General features: G+C 38.2%; 1 protein-coding gene across 3 annotated transcripts in view; it reads left to right on the top strand.

Annotated features, from left to right (window-relative positions):
- The window catches only part of LOC109111826 (zinc finger protein 516-like), a 37,647-nt gene extending 11,939 nt beyond the window's left edge, over nt 1-25,708 (top strand). For 2 of the 3 annotated variants that reach the window (XM_042776638.1, XM_042776639.1), the window contains exons 2-5: nt 11,336-13,269; nt 16,216-17,451; nt 20,062-20,166; nt 23,467-25,708. In XM_042776638.1, the coding sequence (XP_042632572.1) occupies nt 11,559-13,269; nt 16,216-17,451; nt 20,062-20,166; nt 23,467-23,639 (3,225 nt within the window). In that variant the 5' untranslated portion in view covers nt 11,336-11,558 and the 3' untranslated portion in view covers nt 23,640-25,708. Of the gene's footprint in view, nt 1-11,335; nt 13,270-16,215; nt 17,452-20,061; nt 20,167-22,177; nt 22,242-23,466 lie in introns of all 3 variants that reach the window. The other variant, XM_042776640.1, reaches the window with a different exon arrangement.
- Nucleotides 25,709-26,920: the final 1,212 nt, after the last annotated feature.

The following is a 26,920-nucleotide window of genomic DNA, read 5'->3' as shown; positions in this document are numbered from 1 at the left end:
GCAGCTGGCTGTCTGGTGCAGTCTTAACAACCTGGAGCTGAACACGCTCAAAACAGTGGAGATGATCGTGGACTTCAGAAGAAACCCCCCTGCACTCCCCCCACTCACCATCATGAACAGCACTGTGGCTGCAGTGGAGTCATTCAGATTCCTGGGAACCACCATCTCTCAGGACCTGAAGTGGGACAATCACATTGACTCCATTGTTAAAAAGGCCCAACAAAGGTTGTACTTCCTTCGCCAGCTGATGAAGTTTAACCTGCCACAGGAGCTGCTGAAACAGTTCTACTCAGCCGTCATTGAGTCTGTCCTGTGCACTTCAATAACTGTGTGGTTTGGTTCAGCTACAAAATCAGACATCAGAAGACTACAGAGAACGGTTCGGACTGCTGAAAGGATTATTGGTACTCCCCTGCCCACCCTTCAAGAACTGTATACATCCAGAGTGAGGAAAAGGGCTCAGAAAATCACTCTGGATCCCTCACACCCCAAGTTACCCCATCTTTGAACTCTTGCCATCTGGCGGGCGCTTCAGAGCCGCAAATACCAGGACAGTCAGGCACAAGAACAGTTTCTTCCCCCAGGTAATCTACCTCATAAACAGTTAAATGTTCCCCACTTATACAATAAAAATGTGTAATATCCTTATATTTATTTGTTACCCCTTCATCCTAGTACATCCCTGCATCTTACTCAATCCAATTCCATTATCATTTATAGCACAATTGTTTATACACTTATTTATCTGCAAAGGGTTTTTTATTTTTTATTTTTTTGACTGTGTGTTGTTGTCTTTTGTGTACTGGAAGCTTATGTCACTAAAACAAATTCCTTGTATGCGCAAGCATACTTGGCAATAAAGCTCTTTCTGATTCTGATTCTGATTTTTGTTTTTTGTGTATTTTGATCTTATGTGAGTCAAAACGTTAAATGTTATAACTTTGTAATTATAATATTATTAATCTAATATTTAATTTTTTGGTTTCAAATTTGTTAATAGTATCTTTAAAAATTTAACCTATGAATGCATCAAGACAATTAAGACAAGTTTAAAAAGTTACCACTTTAGGTGTCGTTTATAAAGGACTTTCCTGCTTTTTTATGAGCGATCAATAACACTGAGTGTATTGCCTCTGATTTCTCACAGATTGTGTAGTATATTTGTCAGCAAGAGTGAAGCTTTTCTCTGAAGGGTGTGAGCTGGGCGTCCTCTCAGCAGATCTATCAAAATTCCAGCTATTGTTGTGCTCCAGTGGTTGCTCTATAAACAGGAAGTGAGACCTCTCATCAGAGCAAAGGCTTCCTGCTGTAATGACACCACACATACATACACGTGTTTTTATTCCCTCTGGATACATGTATACTAACACACACACATAACCACACCAGCCGCCTCCTCCCACCACCTCTCACACACATATATGCACACATACCAGATGGGAGATGGGTGTGAAGGGGGAGTTTTATTAAAAAGAGACAGATCTTCTCTTACAGAACAGGAACATGCAAAAGAAGAACAGAGAAGAGGGAGGGAAAGAGAGCGACTGAGATGGCTTTCATGGTGTTAGATTACCTATCCTCCTCTGAACTAACCAGAGTGAGAGAAACCAGCCGTTTTAAGAAACTTGAGCTTGTTCAGAGACTGTGACGATGACCCTAAAGCATAGATTCATATTCTTTAATGTATTAACCCCCGATGCATAAAATTAATACTGTAATAACATGTAAACATGCTTAATGGTTATTTTTACTGTCAGTAATAAATAAATAAAAAAATTCATAAAGGATTCACAAAAGAGAACAGAAACTTTCTTTTCTTCCAAACTATTAAAAATATGATGTAAAAATATTTACACACAAAGAAAGAACAAACTTTCTTAATAGTTCTTTGTACTACAAACTAAGTATTAGATTCTGTCCACTGCAATAGATAATATGATAATGATACTTGGTGCATCACCACTTTCATCCTATATTGAATTTATGTTGTCATGATGATTTTCATATAGAATTATGGGGTCAAAGGTAGTTTTGGTGTAAGATCATACCCTGAATGGTCAAAAATGGAAATTAAATATCAGTTAAATGTGGTGGACATCATGCACCAGAGCTTTAAGGTTTATTGCACTATAGGAGAAATCCAATCCTTAAAAAATTAAAATTTTCAAGATCTGCTCCAGGTATTTCTTTGATAATGTAATTATCACTATTACTTTTGCTCAAACGTGGATTTTAACAAACCTCGATCCTAGATTATTCAACTTTATTTGAGCCACAGACTGAATAACAGCTCAAATAGTGCTCTTTTACTTTTCTAAGCACTCAGATGTATGATTTTCACCTTATAGAAAGAGCGACATACTCATTTAGAGAGCAGAATGTTATAGACTTGGGGGGACAGTTCTTTTGACTTGGATGGGTAAGCAACCACCTAGCAACAGCCCAAAACACCTTAGCAATTACATATTAGTAAACTGCAAAACTGTACAGCTGCATCATGGTGGCTTACCCCCCCGCACAGGCAAGCACCACTCACATTACTTCAGAAAATATAAAAGCATATTTACATTCGTCTTTAAATACTTGCCTCTTCTCATGGTTCTGGTATAATACACAGTATTTGTAGGGTGAGAGTTATTGCAGTGTGAACTCAACATTAATAAATAAACAGCTGGAGAGACAATACTTTGAAGGCCATGAGAAAGACATCTGGCATGCCCTGCAAGCTCTAACTGAGCGACCATGATCACGTCTCTCGCCAAGGACACAGATATATTTACGGAGGCCAGACGGTTCTGAGTAAGAGTGTCCCACTTGGTGTGCCATCAAGGTCAATAAAGCATATGTGCGGTGGAGGGATGAGCTGTGCTGTTTGAAAGTGTATATAATACAAGAATTGATCGAATGTTGTTTTTGTAGCTTGTTTTGGATGCTTTTTTGACAGTTGCATGAGTAAATGATGACAGAATTAAAAATTTTGTGTAAACTATCCCTTTAAGAAAATTATTTTTGCTGTTCACTGAATTTTTTATTAGAAGTTTACAGTCAACAATCACTCTTTAGGTTTAGGTTGCTCTGTGCCATAACATATGCTAGACGCTGAAAAAGATGAAACATTGATATGGTTAACAGAGTTTTACTTACTTTATTGTCCTTAAAAGGAAATTCTTTAGTATACATGCACATACAGCAGCAACACTACACACATAATACACACATTTATAATAAGTCATTTAAAAACATGATTGCAGCAGGTACAAAGGAATTCTTGTATCTGTTTGATTTGCACAAAGGGAGATTAATTCTCCGGCCAGAAGGAAGCAGCTGAAATTGATTACATAATGGATGGGTGACATCAGAAAGGACTAACTGGGCCTTCTTAGTCATCTTATATTCATGAATTTATGTGATAGTTGCCACTGTTCTTTACATTCAAATTGCCATACCAACAAATAATAGAAAAACTTAAAATAGATTTATTGAAACAAGTATAAAACAGCTTAATAAAAGAAACATCCACATGAAAAGTTTGACGTTTCTTTAGAAAATACATACGTTGAAGAGCTTTCCCTCATATCAGTGTTTGCCTCAAATTTTAATTTATCATAAATATTTTGACCACTTCTACCTGATGTCCCTTTAATGACGGCAGGCATCACAGGTACAAAGTTACAAAGTTCTGAATTAAACTCAAAGAATGACCCACATTAGCAGCCTTTCTGGTTTTTGTGACATATTTATTCTTTTACCTTCATTTGTTGAGAAAGTGTGTGCAAAAAAGAGGGGGAATGAGAGACAAAAAAGAGAGGGGGAAATAGAGTCTGAGCTGGCCTTACCATGATAATCTAATCCCTGTTCAGAGAGCTTTTTTTAGAGAGCAAGTTAATGCCTTCAGATTATAGTTCAACTCTAGACCACGCCAACCACACAAGTGTATCTGCAAGCCACTTACTGTCACAACATCAATTCTACAGTCACCCATCTTCAATAACAAACATTGCATAAAGGCTTTAGTCAATTAAAGCTAAACCCATAAAAACACTTTTTTATTACTTGACATAAAATACACATTAACTGAAATAAAATTGTATATCAGCATTTCTAATTTTCATTTAGTTTAACTTGATGTACTAAAATAAATACAACTAAAACAGACATAAAATGAATAAATGCTATAAAACAAAACTTTAAAAATGAAGTCTTTAACAAAACCTAAATAGATAAAATAAAAACTAATTCAAATCATTTATAAAAATCTATAATAGTATCTCAAGGGTATGTGATTTAAGCACTATATTCCAAGCCTTGTAAAGCTATATAATAGTTTTGTGAGTCAGTGATTTGAACTCAAGAACCAGATAAGTTTGCTTCATGAAACAAATCATTAAGAAAAGTTTGGACTGGATCAGCTGATTCATTGATACTGATTCACTGATCCTGATTCAAAAGAATGATTTGTTCACAAATCAGACATTGTTTCTTTTAAATTTCAGATGGTTACTTCCACAAAGCTACTGTATGACTTCAGAAGATGTGGATTATAGTTCATAAATCGTATAGACATGATTTGTGGTGTATCTTTGCCACTTTGGAGCTTGACGTCCCGATTGAGAGTCATCATTCGCTTTCATTCTTTTGAAAAGATTACATGAATGTGAGTAAATGATGATAGATTTTTTTTATATTTAGATTAAAATACTAAATGTCTATTTTTTTTTTTTTTATTAAATCAAAGTGTGATTTTGTTTTCCTGTGAATTTGAAACTATCAAATCATTATAAATTGCATATCAAATAGACCAGATGGATCTTCTTTGTCTGTTTGAGTGTATATGTGTGTGTTTCTTGGACAAGCTGTGTGTCCGCATAGGTGTTATGTCATACTGCCATCAGGAGTGCTGCAGAGGCTCGGGCAGATATTACATAAACATTACTGATAGTGTCCCTCTCTCGTCTCTCTATCATGCGTGCACACACACAGGCAAACACACACACACACACACACACTGTAAAAAAAATAAAAACAAATCTGTGACATTTACGGTAAAATACCGGCAGCTGTGTTTGCCAGAACTTCACTGTAAAAAATACCAGCAGCTGCAGAATGGTTTTAAAGTGTTATCTTATATTAGCAATAAAATACAGTATTTCATTAACAGATGTAATCTTAATAAACCAATATATTGAAGTACTAATATCTGTTTTGGACCATTGCAATGCACTGATAACCACCAAAAACTGGTGGTGATAAGAAAGTCACACGATGAGCCAAACATTGTTTGAAAAAAAAAAATTAATTGCGGAGTGTCCTTCAGGGAATTCTGGGAGTGTCAATTGAAGGTTTGACTTTTACTTTTTCACTTCCAAATACCATGTTTTTAACAGTATTTTACTGTAAAATTACATTAAATGTAATTACATTTATTTACCGAATATAGTATGGAAACTTACTGTTAACCAGTTAACAGGTTTTTACTGTAGCATTTTTACAGTCTTTTACTGTTAAAATCACAATACATTTTTAAAGTGCACAGAAATACAGTCACACTTGCATGCTTTGGCTTCCACCCAAAAACAAAACACACATATAAACCCACCTGTGAACACCTGTAGAAACATTTTCCCTTTATCCCAAAACATTTATATTGCAATTCGCCACTTTGATGGATCTGCATGACTTTATAGTTCAATGGTCCTTGTTTAAAATAGCTAAAAGATATAAGTACAAAAAAAAACAAAAAACAACATTGGTTATATATAGCTGAATAGCTAAATTGCATAATGACCATTCTACTAAACCTTTACATTGATGAACACTAATGTAAATGTTTAGTAGAATGTAGAATGGTCATTATGCACGTATAAGAATGTAAGTCATACAGGTGTGGAATGACTTAAAGGTGAGTAGATAACATAAAAAATAAAAATTAAATTTTTGTCATTTTTTTTAAGTAAAGGAATGATCATGGGAAATTAAGATTTATTTATGTATGGATGTATGTATGCATTTATTTATGAGATTTGACAATTTGACAAGATATTTTAATTTATCCAAACATTTTTGACTTGTAAGTCTTGTTTAAACTAAATCTGAGGTTTAAGCTTCACCTGCCAATGAAACAAGGAATATTTTCATAATAGAAGATTCTTTCTCTGAAGTCTTATTCAGATCACTTTTTTTAATTTGTAAAGCAATTTTGTTGCCCATGTAAATATATGTATATTGTTTTAAGTATTTTTAGATTTTCTTTTTATGACAAACATTAATGTAGATTAAAAATAACTGTAATTTCTTCAAATTTCCATTGAACAAACGTTCTGCACCATTACACGGTTTAATCACAAGTTTGAGGTTGCTGGAGTGACTTATCAGAAAGTCTCACATTGTTTTATCAAACCTAAACCCTTTCCAATGATACCATCATTCAGGGTTTCCAGATTCTTTGGTCAGACATCAAGCACACAAGCAGGAAAATAATCCCTCGCTTTATTGCTTGTGTAACCGTGTTCTGGCTTTAGGGAGTGGCGTTCTGTAGTGACGGCGCTGGGAGGTCGTGGAGCCCTCCCACATCTGTAATCTCTACTTGAGAAACACTGCTCTGATAATACTGATCTCCAACCAATCTGAGGCCATTATCATTCCATTATACAATTATGAGCTATGAATTCTGACTGCGCTTGGAAGAATCACTGCTTTGTGAAGAAGTCATTTCAGCGGAGTAATCTTATAAGCAGATGAGTGTCACACATCAATAACACACACATTATGCTGCACTGTTGGATCGTGGTGTAAGATTGCCATTAGCTTTGCCAGTGCAGGTTGTTTCAAAACCTACTGCCCCTCTTGCTCAGCCTCTCGAGGTATTTTAGGATTTATCAAACACACACACTGACATGCAACATGTTTGTTTGGCACGGATGCAATTAACATATGTGCACAGTACACACACATACGGTTCTATGGTTCAGGCCAGGGCGTGTTAGAAAAACCATATGTGTCATGGACTTGTTTAGCTCTGTCTTTCACATGAGGATGTACACACTTTTTCTCTCTCTCTCCCACACACATACTGGCTCAGAGCAGAGGAGTAGTGTCCAGAGCATGGGGCGTTTGTGCTGAGCTGGACTAGCCGTCAGGTTGAATAAGCGAGCAGACAGTTGATTCGCCATAGCCATTCATCAGCCAGAGAAAAGAGAGGAGGGGAAAGAATGGAGCTATCGCTCAGGGCTGTGTCTCTCAGATACAGGCCCATGTATGTGCTGCTGTTTCTTTCCACTGAAAGCTGGCTGTCTTTGTGTGTTTTTATGTTTGTGCATGTTTTTACAGGCACGTGTTGTTGCTTGCGTGTCGGTGGCGTGTAAACGGGATCCTGCTTTTAAATGTGCTCATGAAGATGTGATTTCATTTTTGTGAAGAATTTCCTGAAGCATATGGCTGCTTATCAATCATTGATCATTTAATTATGATTTAATTACTTCAGTAGTAGAAAGTCACAGAAAAAGTACAATACTAAGGATGGATAAAATATTTTGCTTAGCATATATGTTCCAACATATACTGTAAAATAGCTCCAGGTAGCTTAAAGAATATGCTTAATGTGGTAACATCTAAATTAACTTTGTTTATTTAAAGAAAAAAAAATTAAGTAAAAAAACGTTTGGGGTCAGTATTTATTTATTTATTAATATATTTTATCAATATATATATTTTTTAATATATATTTATATTTTTTTTTATTGAAAAGAAACAGGTATGTTTTAGAAATTACACTACACAACATTACACAACTACTTGACAAAAAGTTATTATTGGCGTTTGACCATTTCCTGACTGTGAAAATAAAAGCATAAGGCTTTGAAATGGCGAAAAGTAAGTGAGGGTGACTAAATAATGACAATTTTTGAGTGAACTGTTCCTTTAAGTGGACTGAATCACTAATCACTAACTATTTATAAGGTGCTTACTTTGTACAGTGTATTAATTTTGCATATATGTATTAGGAACAACAGCTAAGAGTTGAGGCAGGGTAACAGCCATAGATGTGTCAGAGGAAGGTTCCTCAGGAATCTCAGATGAACGGTGGCTGTATCCCTACTGTAGAAACCACTAGAATCACACACGCCTAAACATAACCACTGTCAGCAACCATAACTAGTGGACAGGGATGAAGTTTCCATAGGGGATGTGTATTTTTGAAGAACTCGAGTTGTAAATCTTGTTTTATGCCTATGTAACGTGGACAGGCTACAGTTAAGTAGTGTTCATTGTGTCTTCATTTCTGAAACACTGCAGAACAAAGGAGCCCTTCACCCTCTGCAAGCTGTATCACTTAGTTTTACATTTGAGCTGAATAGAAACGTTTGTGCCCGTTCTCCGTTCAGTTTTTATCGTATGACCACATCTGTACTCACATTCCTCATTACACAGACTTTAACTTTGCTAGACTTGACATTTCGTGTAGCATGTTCAACCAAGCCTGTTTCTTCTTGGCTCCTCTCGTTCCTCAGTTTCATACCTGGGGGAATCACATCTTTGAAACACACCAGAATATTTTCCGTAATTTAACATGACAATGTTAGCCTCAGCACCTGCTATTGTGCTTGCAGTCGTAAACTTGCACCAGGGCCCCCCTTTTATTTCAGCTGTAATCAGCAGTTGAGGGTACCAAGCAGGATCTACTCCAAAATGGGTCCGGGAGGGACTTCCCTTTGTCTTCCCCAACCAGACATGCTTCAGACAGGCCTCTAGCATAAGATGGACCCCTGCATCCAACAATGGCCGCGTTGGACTCCCTGCAGCTCAGCGGAGGTATAGACATGAGCTATTGTGACAGTTCTGGTGTGAGAGGCACAATGCAATTGTAGTTTGAGGGGATTTGAGATCCACCAAATGGTTAGTAAGATAGGAAGACCGTAAAGACAATAATGATGGATAACAAGTGAGTTTCATCATTGATAATTGTGATTTTGAATAAAAACAAAATACCATTTGCACATTGTGTGGAAATTCAAAATGGATGTTAATTCATACCAAAATTTTGTTTTGTTACATTTTGCTTGTTTTAGGACAGATTTTGCATTAACAATCTCACTATTTGCAGTCTTAAGGAAAAACAAATGATCCATCTGATGTCTGTCACATCACAATGAGAACAAAAGATAATTAAGCTCCTCTATCTTCTCTTGTCAGCATTGATGCCTGTTAGAGGTTTGGTTACTGCCTCTGTGCATTTGGACAAAATGCACAGTTTGGTTTAGGATTTGAGTGCACACATGCATTCTGACACACACTCACACACACACACACCGCTCAATTTGAAAAATGCACTGATCCTGCATTGATGGAGCTACAAGATGAGATGAACTGTCTGGGGATAAGTAGGTCAGCAGAGCTGAGGTAAGCCCTCTGAGAACAGCCATGTTTCAATAATAACCCCATTGCTGACGTGTGTGTATATATATGTATGTGTGTTCTCATAGTGTGTGTCCTTACACATCTCCCAGACCTCTTGGTATCATAGTTACGGCGATTTAATGCTAAGCTCATTGGTTTGCCAAACAGCAAAACACTATTCATTACCAGCTCAGCATGTTCAGTTCTGTTGTTATGCAGTTAAGCACCTCATCCATTCCATTGTCATAGAGGCTACATTGTTTACAAGCTACCCAACATACAAAATCAAATAATCAAATGGAAATAAACTAGATAAGTAGGCAAACACTGGATATAAGTCGAGATAAATGGATGATGGGAAAACTAAACGGGCCTCTAGGAAAACTTCCAATTTCCTAAACATCTCCTCTTTAAATTTCTTACCTTGCATTTTATAGCACAGCAAGTTAACTTACCGTAAAAGATGAACTGTGGAGAGGCGAGTGCATTTTGTGCGTTAGAATGTGTGTTTGTGTGAGGGGGATGCAGGGCCAGTGGTGAAATGTAGTTGGTATATAATGGATTATTGATTGTTGGGAGAGAGAGAGGACCGGCCCTCAGGGTTCATCCCAGCTGGCCCATCTCTTGCCTAACACTGAATAGTCTCTTTACGCCTGAGCAGACACACGCACACACACATGTACACACAATGAATTTAGGCCTGTGAACAGACAGCCACTGCTCATACTGACCATGAGAGGGGACTAACTGAGACTTACTGTTGTCCTTCAGGCAAAGATTCACACAAATGGGCTCAAATATAAGGTGGATGGGGGCAAGTTGTCACATATACCTTAAAGTAAAAAGAAATGAAAATACTGAACATTTCCAGCTCTTTGAACACATGTTGGCCTTTAAATTAAACTGCCTATTATAGGTATTTTAGCTAAATGTAAACAGTAATTGACTTTAAATTTAAAGAGTAATCAATAATTATGAAAATCAAAACATTTTTGGTCTGGAAATATTTTTATTATAATAAACTCTATATTCAAAATATATTGTAATAGTATTTACACATATTTGTACAACTGGACCTTTGGCTTAAAACCCTAATATTACTGAGATATTAGCTCTGGTTACAGTACTCAGACTTAGTCTGTACTGTAGTGTAGAATGCATTTTATTTTAAACAAATTAACTTATTAAATTATACAAACTAGATTAACAGATATGGCATCACACAGCTGTATGTATTACAATAAGCATTCAGTCAGCATAACCATTTTTGAAGAGTGCAAAAAAGATTTGCCATGTTTACATTTGATAAAAAAACAAAACAGAATGGCAGGAAATCCTGATTCTGGACTGGGGTGTGTATGTTTTTGTGGATTTACAACAATTAATATCCTTCTTGTTAGAATATTGAGCAGTGTATTTACTGTATCTTTGTTTAAGTTCTTGTTAGAATAATCAGAAAGCATGTTGGATAAGTTAGTGTGTTTATGTAATACTTAAAGATGTGCCCTTTCCTCTGACTCTTAAATGAGGACATCAGCAGTCTCTCTCTCATTGTCCCTCTCCCACTCACTTGTAAATGGTGCAGAGCACAAAACCCAATGTACTGTGTCCTCTGTTTTCAGCTATGAAGTATGGATCCTGCCTTAAACGAATAGTTTTGACTGAACAAAAGACTGTCAGAGGACATTATATATAAGGACTCTGTTAGCTGGGGGTTGTCTCAAACACTGGGCCTTAGTTCTTTCCATTTAACAGTTTTGTATCTCTAAATCTTTTGTACATAGGACTGGATTCATTATAAGAATCATTAAGTCATAGTGCCTTCCATTTACTGACAGCTTGTTTATTGCCATGGACTAATGGATTAATGAATAACCTTTATTTGCTCATTTGCAAGTCTTGTTCTCAATTTTGCTTCTGTTCTGTCTCCATTTCCTCCCAGGTGACCAGAATGAAGCAAACCCTCAGCTGGTAAGATGATTCATAGGAGAAATAACTCCAGACATACAGACAAAAGCAACACTGTCAAGACAGAATTACCAACAATGGCACGTTTGACGAAGAGAACTTTTACCCAGACCGAATGACTACAGGCGAGACAGACTTAATAGGATCTAATAATCTGGACAACAGATAGCAGCATAGTGGAATATTCAAGCCTTGGGATGGAGGTGGAACGGCCGGACATTGTAGAGGAAGAGTCATTCTCCAAGGGTCGCCAGGAAGGCAAGAAGAGTAGGGGTCACACTTGTGAACTCTGTGGAAGAAGTTTTCCTTTCCTCAGCTCCTTGTCCCAGCACATGAGAAAGCACACTAGGGAAAAACCATACAAGTGTCCTCACTGTGAACACCGCTCAGCCCAGAAGGGTAGCTTAAAGGCCCACATTCGCAGTCACAAACTGGACAGCCTCAGCCAGAGCACCGGTGGTGAGGAGGAAGACGTGGATGAGGAAGGGGAAGGGGAAAAGGAAGGAGGGGTGCCAGAAGATCAAGGTGGTTGCTCCAGTCCGACTGAGAGTACCTCAGCCTGCAACAAGGTTGTGACCGGTGAGGATGCAACCAAAACAAGGAAGAAAGGCGGGAAGAACGACAGAACCTCTGGTGAGAATGGCAAACAGTCAGTGCAATGCACTGTGTGCAGGAAGAGACTGTCCAGTCTTGCAGATCTTGAACAGCATATGCAGGAGCTTCACAAGGTCTTCCGATGTGAACTGTGCCCTTATGAGACTTTGCAGGAGGAACAACTGCAGGCTCACATTGAGAAGGTACATCCTATTGAGGAGGAATCTGTCATAAAAGAAGTCTCTACCATTGAGGATGCTGAGTGTGTACTCAGTAAAGGCGAGTTCCCATGTGAGCAATGTGACCAGGTGTTCACCCAGGCCTGGTTTCTGAAAGCTCACATGAAAAAGCATCAGAACAGTCTGGATTATGGATGCCGGATCTGTGGACGCCGCTTTCGTGAGCCCTGGTTCCTACGTAGCCACATGAAGACCCACAACACCAAGGTAAAACCAAAGAGTGACTGTTATCTTCCGGCTACTGTCAATGAGGTGGCACAGGACGAGTCGAACTTGGTGAACGAAGTGTGTCTGTATGAACTCTGTGCCAAGTGTGGTAACTTCTTCCACAACAGCAAGGGCCTGCTGTTGCATGAACAGGTCCACAGAAATGTTGAGCTGCCTCCTAACAATACCTTCTGCAGTGATAAAGACTTGGCATCTGTCACCAAGACAAGCTTCTTGGAATGCCTAAACTTGAAACCAGCAGGATATGAAGAGAACCCCACTGAGGGAATTCTAGGGAAAAGAATCCCAGAGCTCGATCCAGTTAGTAGCTACCAGGCTTGGCAACTGGCCACCAGAGGCAAATTGGTGGAGGTATCAGAGAAGAGCCTGGGTTGGGAAGAGAGGTTAGCTGATGCAGATGTAGCATATGACAGGGAAAAAGGCGAGTATGTCTTGCTGAGACAGGACAAGCGGAAGAAATCACTTGATTCAATGGCAAGTATCCCAACCAAGAAACGGAGAGGGGCTGGGACCCAAGGCTCCAATACAGATCACCACAGCAATGGAGAAAGTAATGGCCAGGTCTCAATAGGTGAGCAAAGCCCAGAGAATCTGAGTGACACTGAGTACCAGCCTACTTCTCGCCCTAGCCGTAAGAATTCCCAGAAAACCTCAGAGTGCTTGGAGTGCGGAAAGGGCTTCCGCACACAGCAACAGATGGTGATCCACATGCTTATCAGACATGGTGGTTTGGGTGAAACCATTGGTGGAAATGGACTGTTCCGTAAAGCAGCGTCCAGCCCATCTAAAGCAGGGGAATCAGCAGGACTCTTCAGGGATCAAAAACAGACGTTCTTTGGGGACACAGGTAAGGGCATCCTCCTTATTTTGAAATTTAAAGCCAGCTCAAAGTTTAGTCTAATCTCATGAATGTGCTCTTAGTTTAAAAATTTGTTATAAACTTCAGGAACCACTTGCTTGCATATCATAACCTCCCTTAGGCCTACCAGTTTGTAAACAAAAGACAGTATTATTCATTCAATGGTGGGCAGATGCTTAACCGCTGGGATAGTTTTTGCTTTCATAGTGAACAGCTAATGTTTAAATTCACTGAAAGGAATGTGATTTCATTCAAATCTGTTTGTGTATTATACACCAGGGGTCCTCGGCATTGCTACTATAAATCTACTTTACTGCAGGGATTTCAATTTCTACTCCTATTCAACACCTGCCTACAGTACCGTAAACATATAGACTTTGATTAATTGACTCAGGTGTGTTCGATTACAGTTCGATTACAGAATTAATTTTACTCATGTTGAATTAGCTATGTGACAGTGCTCCAAAGAATGTGTAAACTTCACAACAGGTAACTGGTACCTGATCAGAAATGATGCTAAGATGATTAAATGAGGGATTACTGTGACATTAATAAAGCAGGTTTATCTGCTTCAGTCACTTTAGAAATTTAATTTATGAACCTTTATATTTTTTTCGTTATTATTAATCCTACTCTTGTAGGTCCACCTTCCTATGGAGTTCTAATCAAACACACTTGAACCATCAAATCAAGTTCTGGGGTTCACTTGATCATCACCGGAAGGTGTGTTAGACTAAAGGCAGATCTCCAGGCTTAACAGCATGATATACTGTTTCTAAAGCTGAAGTTAGGAGGACAGAGACACCTTGTGGACAATTACTGCAGCAAATCTGAATGTGTTCAATTGAATTGCACTGTTTGTGCATACAGTAGCTTAAATCTTGAATACTATTTGATTTCAATTAGGCCTCTTGGTTGTTTAATTAATGAAGGCATGGTCTTTGCATCCAATTTATTATTTAACATTCTTAATACTGTATTTTTTTTTAATAAAATTCACATTAAGTATAGAACCTTACTGTATGATTTCCATTTGCAGTATCAGTGTTTTACTTTTCTGCTTCAAAGTTAAAAACAAAATTACACTCATTGAAAAGGACCTCATTACATTTAATTCAGATCCAGCTACTCAAAGGACTAGTTTAGGGATTTAGGTTATTTTAATAAATACATTTTAGTCTCAGTATTGTGTTCATACCTCTATATTTGTGGCCTTTTGTCATACCATTTAGAAAAAAAAAAGAAAAAAAAAACATTTTTAGATCACAGCCTGTGTGAGCTCTTTGAAGCATGTTTTTAGTTATCAAGGTGCAAAACCAGGCTCTGAATTGTTAAATCTTTTGCTTGTGGCTGGAGCTGTCCAGACCTCTTTGCATGATGCTATTTCTGGACTTCCTGTCTCAGGAAGACAGGCTATAAAGATGTGTCTTTTTTTCCACTTTCCCCATCTAAGTGCAGATCTTCAGTTAAAACCAGTGTTAAAATCACTGGAAAATACTGCAGATGACCAGTATCTCAACAAAGCCAATATTCCCCCATAGAGCGCTGAAGCCATCTTGATAATTAATTATTCCTGTCATATTTGGTGAAATCATAGGGTTTTATTTTAACTGTCTACAAGAGAAGACTTATAATAGATCTGATAAATTTGCTGTGTTTTACTTAACCACAATGTTAAGTAAAATAAAATCGCCTTAAACAAAAGATGCCCTCTTAGGGATTGACACAAATGGAATGTTCCAGAACAGAGGTTTCGTTGTGTAAGAGTTGAAACAGATGTCCACTCACTGCTGATATTTTCAAGTAGGTGTGAAGTCTGTAGAAGGCTCTTCCACGCTATTTATCTCCTCTACAAGATTCTTGATAAGACCGAATAATTCTTAAAATATGATAGTTCCTCTCCTAGCTTTTCTACTGAAAGGCAGAAGGAATGTATGGAAGCAGTCATGGCCATTATGTTCGTTTTAAGTTTATCTCAGAGGACACCCTCTCTGAATTGGCTCAAAAATAACCTCAGAGAGGTTGGAATTAAGGCTGCACAGCAGTTAGTGTAAGCCACCAAATGCAATCCAGATGGCTTGAGAGAGAGAATAGAAAGAGAGCTACTGAGAGATTGCAGACAAGTTAAATGTAAACAAACATCTTGCTGACAGATGAGAAGAGGTAGTCCCAGGCAACGTTCCCAGGCCCAGTAGTATGTTGCTCAATTGTATTACTGTTAAACAAACTGTATGCGATTGTGCTACCACTGTTAAGGTTTTTGACCTTGTGTAACAGATTATCATTTACATGTGTATGTTATACAATGCCATAGAGAGTAAATATCACATATTAAATGTTGTATTATATTAGACAATTATATTGTGTATGCTATAGTTGAATCATATTATATATGTTACATTATGATTATATATTATCAATTTGGTGCTAAAGAAAATTTTTTTAGTATTATCTATGTTGAAAATTTTATATGTTGTGCTACTTAATGTTTTAGTGGAAACCTCAAATTTGTCACGATTCTTTGATGAATAGAATATCCAAAAGAAATATTTGAATAATATATTTAAAATAGAAATCTTTTCTAACATCTTTAACTTTACTACTTCTTTTAACCAATTTAATGCATCAATGCTGAATGAAGTAGGACGTTCTTTAAAAAAAATCTTACTGACCCTAAATTTTTAGGGTTTGTGTGTGTGTGTGTGTGTACACTTGCTCTTAAAATCAGTTTTCAGTCATAAAAATAATGTAAAACTTCTGTACAGTATTAGTATTAGTTAAATTAAGTAGTTATGTGGTGCCATCTTGTGGTGAAACTCCAAAACTGTTTTGAATTTCAGTGTCCAAATTCAGTGTTGTGCTGATTGCTGGCTTTTGTTCAGAAAATGCTGTTGTTGTGTAGTTACAAATCCCTATATGTTGTTTTCATGACAGATAAAAAGCCATACACCTGTGAGCACTGTGACTTTTGCACCTCGGAACCCTCGGCCATCGCTGCCCACATCCAAACGCATCATTTGGCAATCAGGAACTGGGGCCAGAGGAGTGATGCCTTAACCAGCTCACTCAGCCAAAGCCAACCTCATCAAACTAACCACAAGGGCTTCCCAAGGCTGAGAAATGCCCTGCTGCAGCAGCAGCCCTACTGGCCCTACACCAGCTCAACTCACCTGGAGAGGGCAGCACTGAGCAATGATGCATCAAAGACTGAGGAGGAAAAGAACAAGGGGTTGGAAAGTAGCACCTCGGATAAAGTGGAAGCTAATCTGATTAATCTCTCCATGGAGGCGGATAACGAAAAAGAAGGGGTTTCTTCCATGTTACTGAAAAGTTTGGTTCGACACCAGTGTCCTTATTGCTCCTATGCAACACTCTATCCAGAAGTTCTCTGGATTCACCAACGAATTGCACACAAAGTTGACAGCACTACGTTGGTGCCTAAGTGGGCTCCGAGAAATGGCCTCAAGGGACCCAAATCACTTCTCGATTTCAAGAGACGCACTGGGCCACCTCCATTTCTGGAGGGTAAGGACTGCCCATCTCTGCCACAGATGAGAACTTCCCGAACGATTCCACCTGATTGCAGCCCTGGAGGGATGAAGAAATCAAAACCTCTGACAAGTAGCATAGAGTCCAGCTCCTCGCCAAGCAAGACCTGGCACATGGCCACAGCACCGGGGGCATCACCTCACTCGTCCAAACACAAGACCATCAAGTCCAGGACAGATGAGTTGGCAGGCAGTAGACACAAAGCAGACGTCCATCAAAACAGTTCCTCGCGGCGTACAGCAAGTCCTCAGAAGACTGGAAACCCAAAGACAGGAAGCAGAGTGGTGGAGAGTAGTCTGCTACCTCAAGAGGGACTTCATTTTATGCTCTCTAGCAAACACAAACTCTCAGATCAGAGGAGCTCCAAAGCCCATGCTCCTCAGACCCCCGGCAGGTCTGATTCTCAAGCTCAGGATACACCGTCCATGGCTGGGTACGACCCCTGGAGCAGGCTTAACTTGAGAGGCCCGTCCTCTCACTCCCAGTCCAAGAGACAGTCGACAACTGATGGTCCAGAACCTGTGACAGACATCCTGAGTTTCTTGAAGAACTGCAGTCCTCACGATCTAGCTGCCCTCTACCACCACTGGGGCTTCAACAACGCCATGGCGGAGCAAGCAGGTTAGTGGGTGTATAGAATTCTGCATTGATATTCATAACCAGTATTATATGATGCTGACTTTTACTGTTTATTTTTTATAATAACTTTACATTTATTACATTTTTATTTAAAATTTATTATATAATTTCTTATTATTAAATAAAAGTATTTGGACATTAAAGACACCCTCAAAAATGTAAGATAATTTGGCAATCAAGCAATCAATCAATATATTTTTAATATATATTTTGATTTGAAAAGTGCAAAAAATGTCATTTGGTATGATGTTAAGATCTGATGCAATGACACATCAATGCAATGATGAAACATTAAGCAAGTGCATAGGGATTTGTGTGTCCAAATTCTTTTTGAGGTCCCTCTATGATGTATTTTGAGCCTATTTCACTTTTTCTGATTACTAAACTGGTATTTAGAAATCATGTTAATTTGCAGTGGGTTAGAGCACAATGAACTTATATTATACATATTCTTCTGTACCGTTTGTGATTTATGATTCTTGTGATTTATCAAATAAGGCAAGATGAACATGTGCATTTATTAAGCCAAATACTACATTTGCATACCTCAGTCAACAAACATTAAAATGGAACTAGAATTGTGGATGCACATTTAATCATTTACAGAGATAGTTGAAGGTAAAAAAAAAAGAGATCACAATTAGTGGAAGTCTTTCAGTGATATCCGATACACGCATACATATATATATAACAAGATGGCCTATAATGGAAATATATACACACTGTAATACAATGTAATACACAAACTTGCTGGGACACATTTGTTCAAAATTCATAAAAAGTCAAATTTAAAGTTGTTTACTATCTGTTGACAAAATTTGTAGCATCAGATGTTTGCTGATTAGAAGGCCTGAGTCTAGGGATATAATAAATTGGTATTGGTATTAGATATTATTTTTCTATTTATTGGTATCCATCAATATTATATATTTATTTGTATGCACTTATTTCCTAATTTTTACATTTAGATTACCTTTGCTGTCATCTAACACTCACCTTAAGTTAATCTTTAATAACACTAATAATTTAATAACACTGTTTATTGGGATCTTTTGCAAATCACAAAATGACTCTATTTTTCATAATGTTGTCATTCCTAAATTCACTTGTAGTATTAAAATCAGTTGATTTTATTTGTTTTGACAAATTTAATCCGTCAGAATTTATCTGTTTATCAGTAGTTAGAATTTCATTAATAACACAAACTTTACAGCACCATTGTAATTCTGCGAACAGGTAAAGGTTGACATGCTGGGAAATGGTTGTCAGGTCAAAGTACTTGAATTATTCAGCAAAGGCACATTAACTACATTTACTCCTGAGCTGAAATGACAAATGAGTGAAGGCTAAAATGGCACGTAGCACCCCACACACGCACACACCAAAGTGCCAGCATGCGAATATGCAAAGGGTAAGGGAACTATTGAGTAATCTCTTCATCATCGTGCAACCTACGAAAATGTGTAAAAACATTTCAGACAGCTATCGCTGAGAGGCATCGCGAGCCTTAAACATCAGGCTCGTAACGGCACGCTGGGTGCTCTCCTTGGGGATACAGCGCCTCGATGCCACAAATATGCAAAGCAGCACACTCAACGAGTGAATGAACGAAAGAGCAAGAGGAGTCAAATTAAGCGACCAGCTGCTTAGAAAAATATTTTTCAAATGCTTTTTTTTTTCATTCCACTTCATTTAAGGACATTTTGCCAGGCGGTGGTCCAGTTGGCCAGCATCAGTGAGTGTAGTTCTGTGGAAAGACAGTGGAAATTTCTGTCAACTGTCTGGCCTGATATCATCAGCACTCTCTTTAGCCCTTTGAGTCACATACAATAAAGTGACCTTTCCAATATTAGACTTTCCTTTTGTTTGTGCTGTCTGCTGCTTTTCCTGTTGCGTCGCTCCAGTATGATAATAACTCATGGACTCATGTTTACTAAACGTAGCCTTGCTTACTACTGCCACCAACACTCTCAGTCACGGCTCGGCGCTACAACAAAGCGGGGCTTGAGGGGACGGAGCAGGTAGGACCACCAGTGCCAAGTGACGGACAGGAGCCAATGGGACAACATTTCAGCTTGCGCTCTTAAAGCACCCTAAGGGGAAACGAGATGCCGGTTGCTTCAGGTTCCACATCCGTTCCTGTTACTTCAGCGAGTCCTTTACCGATGCACACGTCTCCGAGCGATTCCCCCCACATGGACGAAAGCTGACATAGCTAGAGCGACGGGCAGGAAAAGAGCAACGAGAGGGAGGGAGACAAGGAGAGAGGGAGGAAGGGGAAAGCAGCACACCTGACATGTGACATGGTAGCGCAGATGGGGGCACATCACAGGGCAAGGCTTTTAATTCACAGTAATTTATGCAGTCACATGGGCCCGTGTTCATGTCAGGCTGTCGGAGATGCTCTCATGATGCGGCATGACAGCTCCCCATCCAAGCCCTGAAGGTAGCCTCCCATAATGACACATAAAACATACTAATGATGCTTATTCCCTCTCTCCCTCTGTCTCTTAACCTCTCTTTCTGCTCCGTGCACATGTTTTTCCTATTAATTTTCATTTCTCTTTCTCTATTTGTATGTGTGAACTGTAGGGTTGGCGAGGTCAGGGTCTCAGCAGGGGGAGTATGTGTGTCCAGTGTGCAGGAAGAGCTTCAACCAGCCCAGCCATTACCGCACACATATGAGATCACACACAGGTGAGAAACACACACTAAAAACAAACACACACCAACAGTGGACAACAATTATCCGAATCTACTAACTTCTTTGGTATTTCTAGTTTTTTTTTTTTTCAATTAAAAATGTTGTTTGGTGACATTATCACATTTTATCATTACAAATATATAATACAATTATAAGATACTATAAGATAATTTATAATGTTTTTATTGTCACATTATAAATATGATGGTAAATATATTAAATATAATTTCTATAAAAATATTGTAAGGTACTATAATATACTTTATGCAGTAATTTGCAGTATAGTGCAAATTAAGTGCTTTTAATATCACTTTTAAATGTCAATTTATCTTATCATATCATTTTATCCTTGTAAATATAATTATAAATATATGTAATCTTAAAATATACTTTATCTAATATGTTAGAGTTGTGCAGTAAAATCATTAAAAATTTATGAAAATGTATTTATAAAAAGTGAAACATTTACAAATACACCAAAAATGTATATAGTCTTGCTGTAAAAGGAAGAAGCTGCTAAATGATTCCTAAATATATGCATCAAATATTTATATAGATTTAAATGTACATGTATGAATGCATTTATGTGCAAGTGTGTGTGTACTGTATGTATAACGAGTGATCTCTCTCTCTGTCCTTGGACGAGACTCTTTCTTTTTTTCCACCGCAAACATATTTGCGTGTGACTCTGACCTGTGAAAATTGTATACATTATTAATCAGATGTCACTTATGGAGCTGTAATTGTGCATGCTAATAAGCTGAGCAGTCACCAGTCCAGTATGATATGTGTCAAATGCTTGCTGAGAAAATGTGACAGTTTGCCCTTGTCTTCTCATCAAACCACACACACACACATAAACACCTACTCAATCAGGAGACTTTATTTCATCACAGATAAGATTATATCCATCATTCATGTTCAACAACAAACTTTTATATGATATAATCTGTTATGAAGTTGTGCACCATTTTATGTTTGCATTATTTAGATATGATGCATCGCCATTGTATTTTAAATAAAAAAATATGAAATGACCTTTGCTATGAGTATTTACTACATTTACCTCCTGGTTGCTGGGGGCAAAGCGCACGTCATTAGCATGCACCATAGCAGATTAATAATAATATAAAGAGGTCATGTACCATTCGCAGTAGTCCAAATGAATAGGATTTCCTTCAATCTTTTTAAAAGGGTGCACTTAGCTGCTCAGATTATGACTAGGACTGAGTTTTTTTTTTAAGAGTGTGTGTGAAGTTTGTGCATGCTAGCCAGACTGATCCCCAGTGACACAGGCCAAATGCTACATTTTATGGAGCTCTCTCCCTCTCTACGCACATAGATTTACAATCAATGTCATCAGTGATTGCTGTCTTCAGTGTGAGCTTCCAAATGAAGCAGGGCAGGGGCCCCCGGCCTCCATTAGCATGCACACTAACTCTGTGTGTCACTTTAAATTGGTAGTTTCAGTTCACTGTCTGCTGCGGCCACGCTAACTGGTGATGCTAATTCAAGGCCTTTACGGCTAGTGCTCGATGAGCGGGTGGATTCTGGGTTTGTGCCTTAGCACTTTTAAAATGGATTCCTGCTTTGATGATGCTCAATACTTCCTTTGAAAGTGACCAGGAAAAGCAGAAACATTATTTTTTATTAATCCAGTTGATTGGTTTCTATTTCATATGGTTGGAGTGTTGAAAAATAAGAGGGCTTGGTGACTTCAGCCGAAAAGGAAACTTGTTTTATTGGTGCATTAATTTATTATAATTTGAAGACAATTTTATTTTGCTTTGGAATGATGTGTACCAATGGGTCATTTTTTAAATAGACCAGGAACAGTAAATGGGGTAAATTTAGATTTTATGTAGATTTCAAAGTTGAATTTTTGCTAGAATGATGATGCTAGAATGCACTCTGCTGGGTAACAATAAAAGGGAACAAGTTCCAATTTTTGCAACATGATAAATTTGATTTCCTTTGTTTAACCTGGCCACCTTGCTCCCACAGTGATGTTTGAGTCCAGTGGACTCATGGGACCAGGAGTCCATCCTCTACAGAAGCCCCCAAACAAGTATGTTTCACTTTTCGTTGGGTTGTTTGCCTTAATTGTGTGTATCTTGTGTATTTTTTCTGTCCTGTCAGTCATTTCTTCATCTTTCTTCATTCTGTGATGTGCAGTTTCTACCTGCCATCGTTGTTACTGCGCAGAAAGTTCAAGAAATGAACCAATGCTAGGAGATCAAATGGATTGCATCCCGTATCTACCTTAACAATCGGCGATGCACTTTGCTACAGCGGAGAGGCCCACCCTTAATTAATTACCCCCCTTTGCATGTGTTGCATATTACAAATGGCAAAAGCAGGCCGAGAGTAAAGGTCAAATTAAATTTGTGCCGCACTCTTGGTGATGTTCTGACAATAACCTTTAATGTAATTTGGTGGGTTCTGTTTTGGATCGGGGTTTCACTTTCTACTCCTCTAGGGAACCACAGTGCCCCTGGATGAGCTCTTACTGTGCTGCAGACCTTATCAGGCAGCCAGCGCAACCCAGCCTCAGATAGTCCTGATTAATTGTGTCTGTCTTCATTTTTTTATGAGCCATGATTTATGATAATACCCCTCTTTCAGCCCCATGGAATGACAATTATTTCCTAGTGGATAATTCATTCATTTTTCAAAAATAATAATACGGAAAAAATTGAATGGCAGACTCATTTGTTTTGCTCAGGTGTTGGGGGATATTTTTATGCGATTGCACGAGGACAAAGTTGTACATCAGTCTAATTAAACGCTGAAACTGGGACTCTGACAATTATTCCAGTGTTGAGCCCCAAACAGACATGGGCAGAAGGAGAAACTAGGTCTGTGTGTGGTTGTCAAGTTCGCCTCTCCTCGCAAAACTTGATATGCCCAGACTTTCGACATCTACAGTCGGTGTGACGTCTTATTGCTCAGGGGAAGACAGAAAGGCAGAGATTCCTGTGTCTGAGTTTGTGTGTTTGTATGAACAGCTGACAGAAACAGAAAACAAAAGGCTGACGTCCCCTCGGGGGGAACAGTCAACCGTCTCCATATGGCATGTCATCAGCCCATCAATCATGCCGCGGCCCCTCCCCCCACCTTCCCAACCTGCCTCTGTTCTTTCCTCTTGAAAAGGGAAGGCAGCGCTCTCAAAGCCAGCCCTTCAACATCACCGCCACGTCACCTCTCTCTCCTCTCTGGTTCCAACCTCGGCTCCGCTCTCACCTTGGGGTCCAGGCTCTGACCTCATCTTGTTTTCTGTGTGTCCGTTTCAGGTGAGCGACCTTTCCAGTGCCGATACTGTCCTTACAGCGCCTCGCAGAAAGGTAACCTGAAGACCCATGTCCAGACCGTGCACCGCCTAGCCTTCGACAACACGCAGTACCCAGACAGGAGACTCCGCCAAGCCCCTACCAATGAACCCACGGAGCCTTCCAGACCTCACTGAGCATCTCCACCTCCTCACAATCAGCTCAAATGAGGGCTGAAATCTATAAAAGGTCCATTAAAAATGGTTTGATGCACAAATATGGCATTCGAGGAAGACTTAATGTAATGTACGGCATTGGATTCATTTGTGTTTTTAGTTTAGTTTTTAGACTTTCCATGTTTCCTTTTTATTTTCTCCTGACACAAAGCTCTAGATTAAACTGAAAGGGGGGACACATGTTTACACCTCCTTTAAGCAGAGACTTACAAAACACTTGAGGGCTAAAGCCTCAACAACACGAGGTTCGAGCTGATGGAGTATGACAGTGAGCTGCGTTCTCAAACCCTAGGTCTTCAGCTGATCCCCTAAACTTGAAATGCTGCCTCGGAGTTCCCCACTTGACTAGTTGTTAAACAAAATAGCCTTAGTGCGCAACGAGTGTAGTTTGTGAGTGTGTGTGCGATTGTGTTTTCCACATTCTACTTCTCAGGACTTGAGACGCGATTCCAAAGCCTGCATTCATTCACACCAGTGTGTAACTGCATGCAAAGGAGACATGCAGTGAAATTCATTAATTAGTTTTGCTGATTATTGGCATATATATATATATATATATATATATATATATATACATATATATATATATATATATATATAGTTGAGTGTGTTTTGTCACTGGTTGGGCAACATTTGGCACTATCATCAAAATATGTCCTGAATACTTTTGTATTGTATTAAACTTGGAATTTGAAGTATTTGAGTAAGTGCAGCTGTAATGTTACATAGGTTTCCACTTGCATTGAGTGTCATATTCATAAACCTTCTCTCTGAAGAGTTGAAGGTAAAGACACCTGACATATTTTGCATTAGTGTCTTCTGATTGGTCCAACAAAGTCAGAAATATTATTTGTGTCTGCGGTTACTTTTTTGATGTAGCCTACACAGGTTTTAAAGGTTTTCTCTTTTTTTACCCCCCAACAAACATGTTTGCCTTAGTGGACTCTAAATAATTGTATCCCAAAAAAGAAAGAAAACTAACTGTTAATTCAGTGGTGCATCAGGTCTTAAAGCCATGTTAAAATGCTCAAGTTTTTGATGAAGGATCTGTTTTAATCTAAACATGCGGAGCTGCAAGTTGTCTGTGTAATCATTTAAATTATTGAATAATAGAGAGACTAGTGATTAGTGCAAGACTAGATTGGGGGCTTTAGTGTGTTTTATAATGTTATATATAAAGGTTTAGAATGCCATATTTTTTAGAGGTTGAAAACTTAAACGCAAAGAAATTCTTGGCCATATATTTCTATGAATGTTGTATATGGTTATTAGGTATTTATGGAGATAAAAGCTGCATACGTTTAATTGCATTCATTTATGAACAAGTCAAAAATGAACATTTATCTAGAGCATTTATATTGCCTAAATCCTTGTGTTGGAAACTAAGCCAAGAAAACTGATCCTACATTATGAAATTTGTTTTAGAAGAACCTCCAATGTGAATTTGTGTTGATGCTCAGCAGTCAAACTGAAACATGTTGCAGGTTCGGTGACCCAGGAACTGAGAGTTATTGTGAACACGGTCCTCTCACCACTGCCCTTGAGCAAGGCATTTTACCCTTGGTCGCTCTATAGGGACTCCATGCTCTTGCAATTGATGTCTTGGAAGTTGCATTGGATGATATGTGACTGCTTAATTGTAATTTACTAACAGTAAATCAACTTTTTAAATTTGTCCTAGGACACGAGAAACATGAATAGCTTTTCCTGTTAGCTTTTTAATAAATTTAAACCCCTGAGTACTAGAACAGAAGACCTAAGAAAATTAATAACATGTTATGAATTAATTTGCAATTGGAGTGTTTTTTCTTTATGTAACACTATTAATTTTGTGCTTTGAATAGAAGTAGTAGTTGAATGTATGGAATGTATTTTTGTGTGGTTAAAAGTTTTTTCTTCCCTCCACATATATTTTGTTCAATGAAGTACACAAAACCTGTTGACTGTCATCCTCAGATCATCTCCTACTCATTTATTGTCCATTGTTGAAATTTTGAACTGCTTAAATTAAACTTTACCCTTAACTTTGGTCTTAATGGTATTATTATTAATATTAGTGTTAATACTGATCTAGACCAATGTTTCCCAACCAGGGCTACAGAATGATCGAGATGTGGTTTCATTCGTAGATGAACTTTTTTTTTTTTTTTTTTTGTCTATCTAGGAATAATTCTTAGTTCTTAATTTTTAAAATCTTTCCCTTTTGAAGTTGCTCCTTGGCTGGCTTTAAAGACTGACTATATTAAGATACTATATCATTCAAGTTTAAGTTTGGAAATAACATTTAATTGGTGAATGGCTCCCCTGCATCCGACTATGCTTACTTCCCTACTATATATTAGGCAAAAAACAGTATGTGAAAAGATAAATACGATTTTGGGTGCTGTTATCGAATCAGTTGCTTAATGATTCAATGACTCACTCATAACAGTTGGTGCCACCTACTGGTATAACATCATTTTAGAGACCAGATTCAAAATATTCAAATGCTTGTAAAGAATCCCTATAGTGGAAAGTGTTCTGTTACTCAATATTATTTTTTGTATATATAGCAAAATCACACTTGCAGTTGGGTGTTGTTGCAGTTGTTCTGAATAATTTTCTGTTTTGGCTACATAAAAATGTCTGGGAAAACATTGGTCTAGACAGTCTATTCATGCACACTATCATTCAAGACACTGCACTGCAGCATGGGGATACTGTATTCCACAGTAAGGGTCAACCGCTACCATTTGTATACAGTAGGTGTTAAATATCTAAAACATACACATACATTAGCCAAATTACAATATGCTCTAAATTACATTTTACTCAAACAGATATATCTCTTTCTCTCCCTCTTTTTCTCTCTGACCTCTCTCTGTCATGTGTTCACTTACATTAGTATTGAAGTCCTTTGCATTGAAATGGCTGCTAATTGCATTGATCTCCTTTTGTGCATGCATAGCTACTGCTGCTGCTCTGTGCTGTGACAAATGACTTGGGATTACATTGCTAAACAACTGCAGGAGTCTGTCTGATCTACTAGCTACACAATAGACCTCTGACCAAAAGCAAATCTCTGTGGGGTGCTGTTCAGGTTCACAGTTTTACCTATGCAGGTACAAGTAAAAGCAAGAGAAGTTTAGGTTCTCATTAATTCATTTAAAGTTCCTAAAATAGGGGGGGAAATATAGGGAACAAACAATATCTTCTTCCCAAAACTTACTGTTTGAGCAAGAAAATGCTTCAACGCTAATTAT

This window comes from Cyprinus carpio, chromosome A19 (genome assembly GCF_018340385.1).
Source record: "Cyprinus carpio isolate SPL01 chromosome A19, ASM1834038v1, whole genome shotgun sequence".
In the NCBI taxonomy this organism is placed as follows: domain Eukaryota; kingdom Metazoa; phylum Chordata; class Actinopteri; order Cypriniformes; family Cyprinidae; genus Cyprinus; species Cyprinus carpio.
This window is presented reverse-complemented; position numbering and strand designations above follow the sequence as displayed.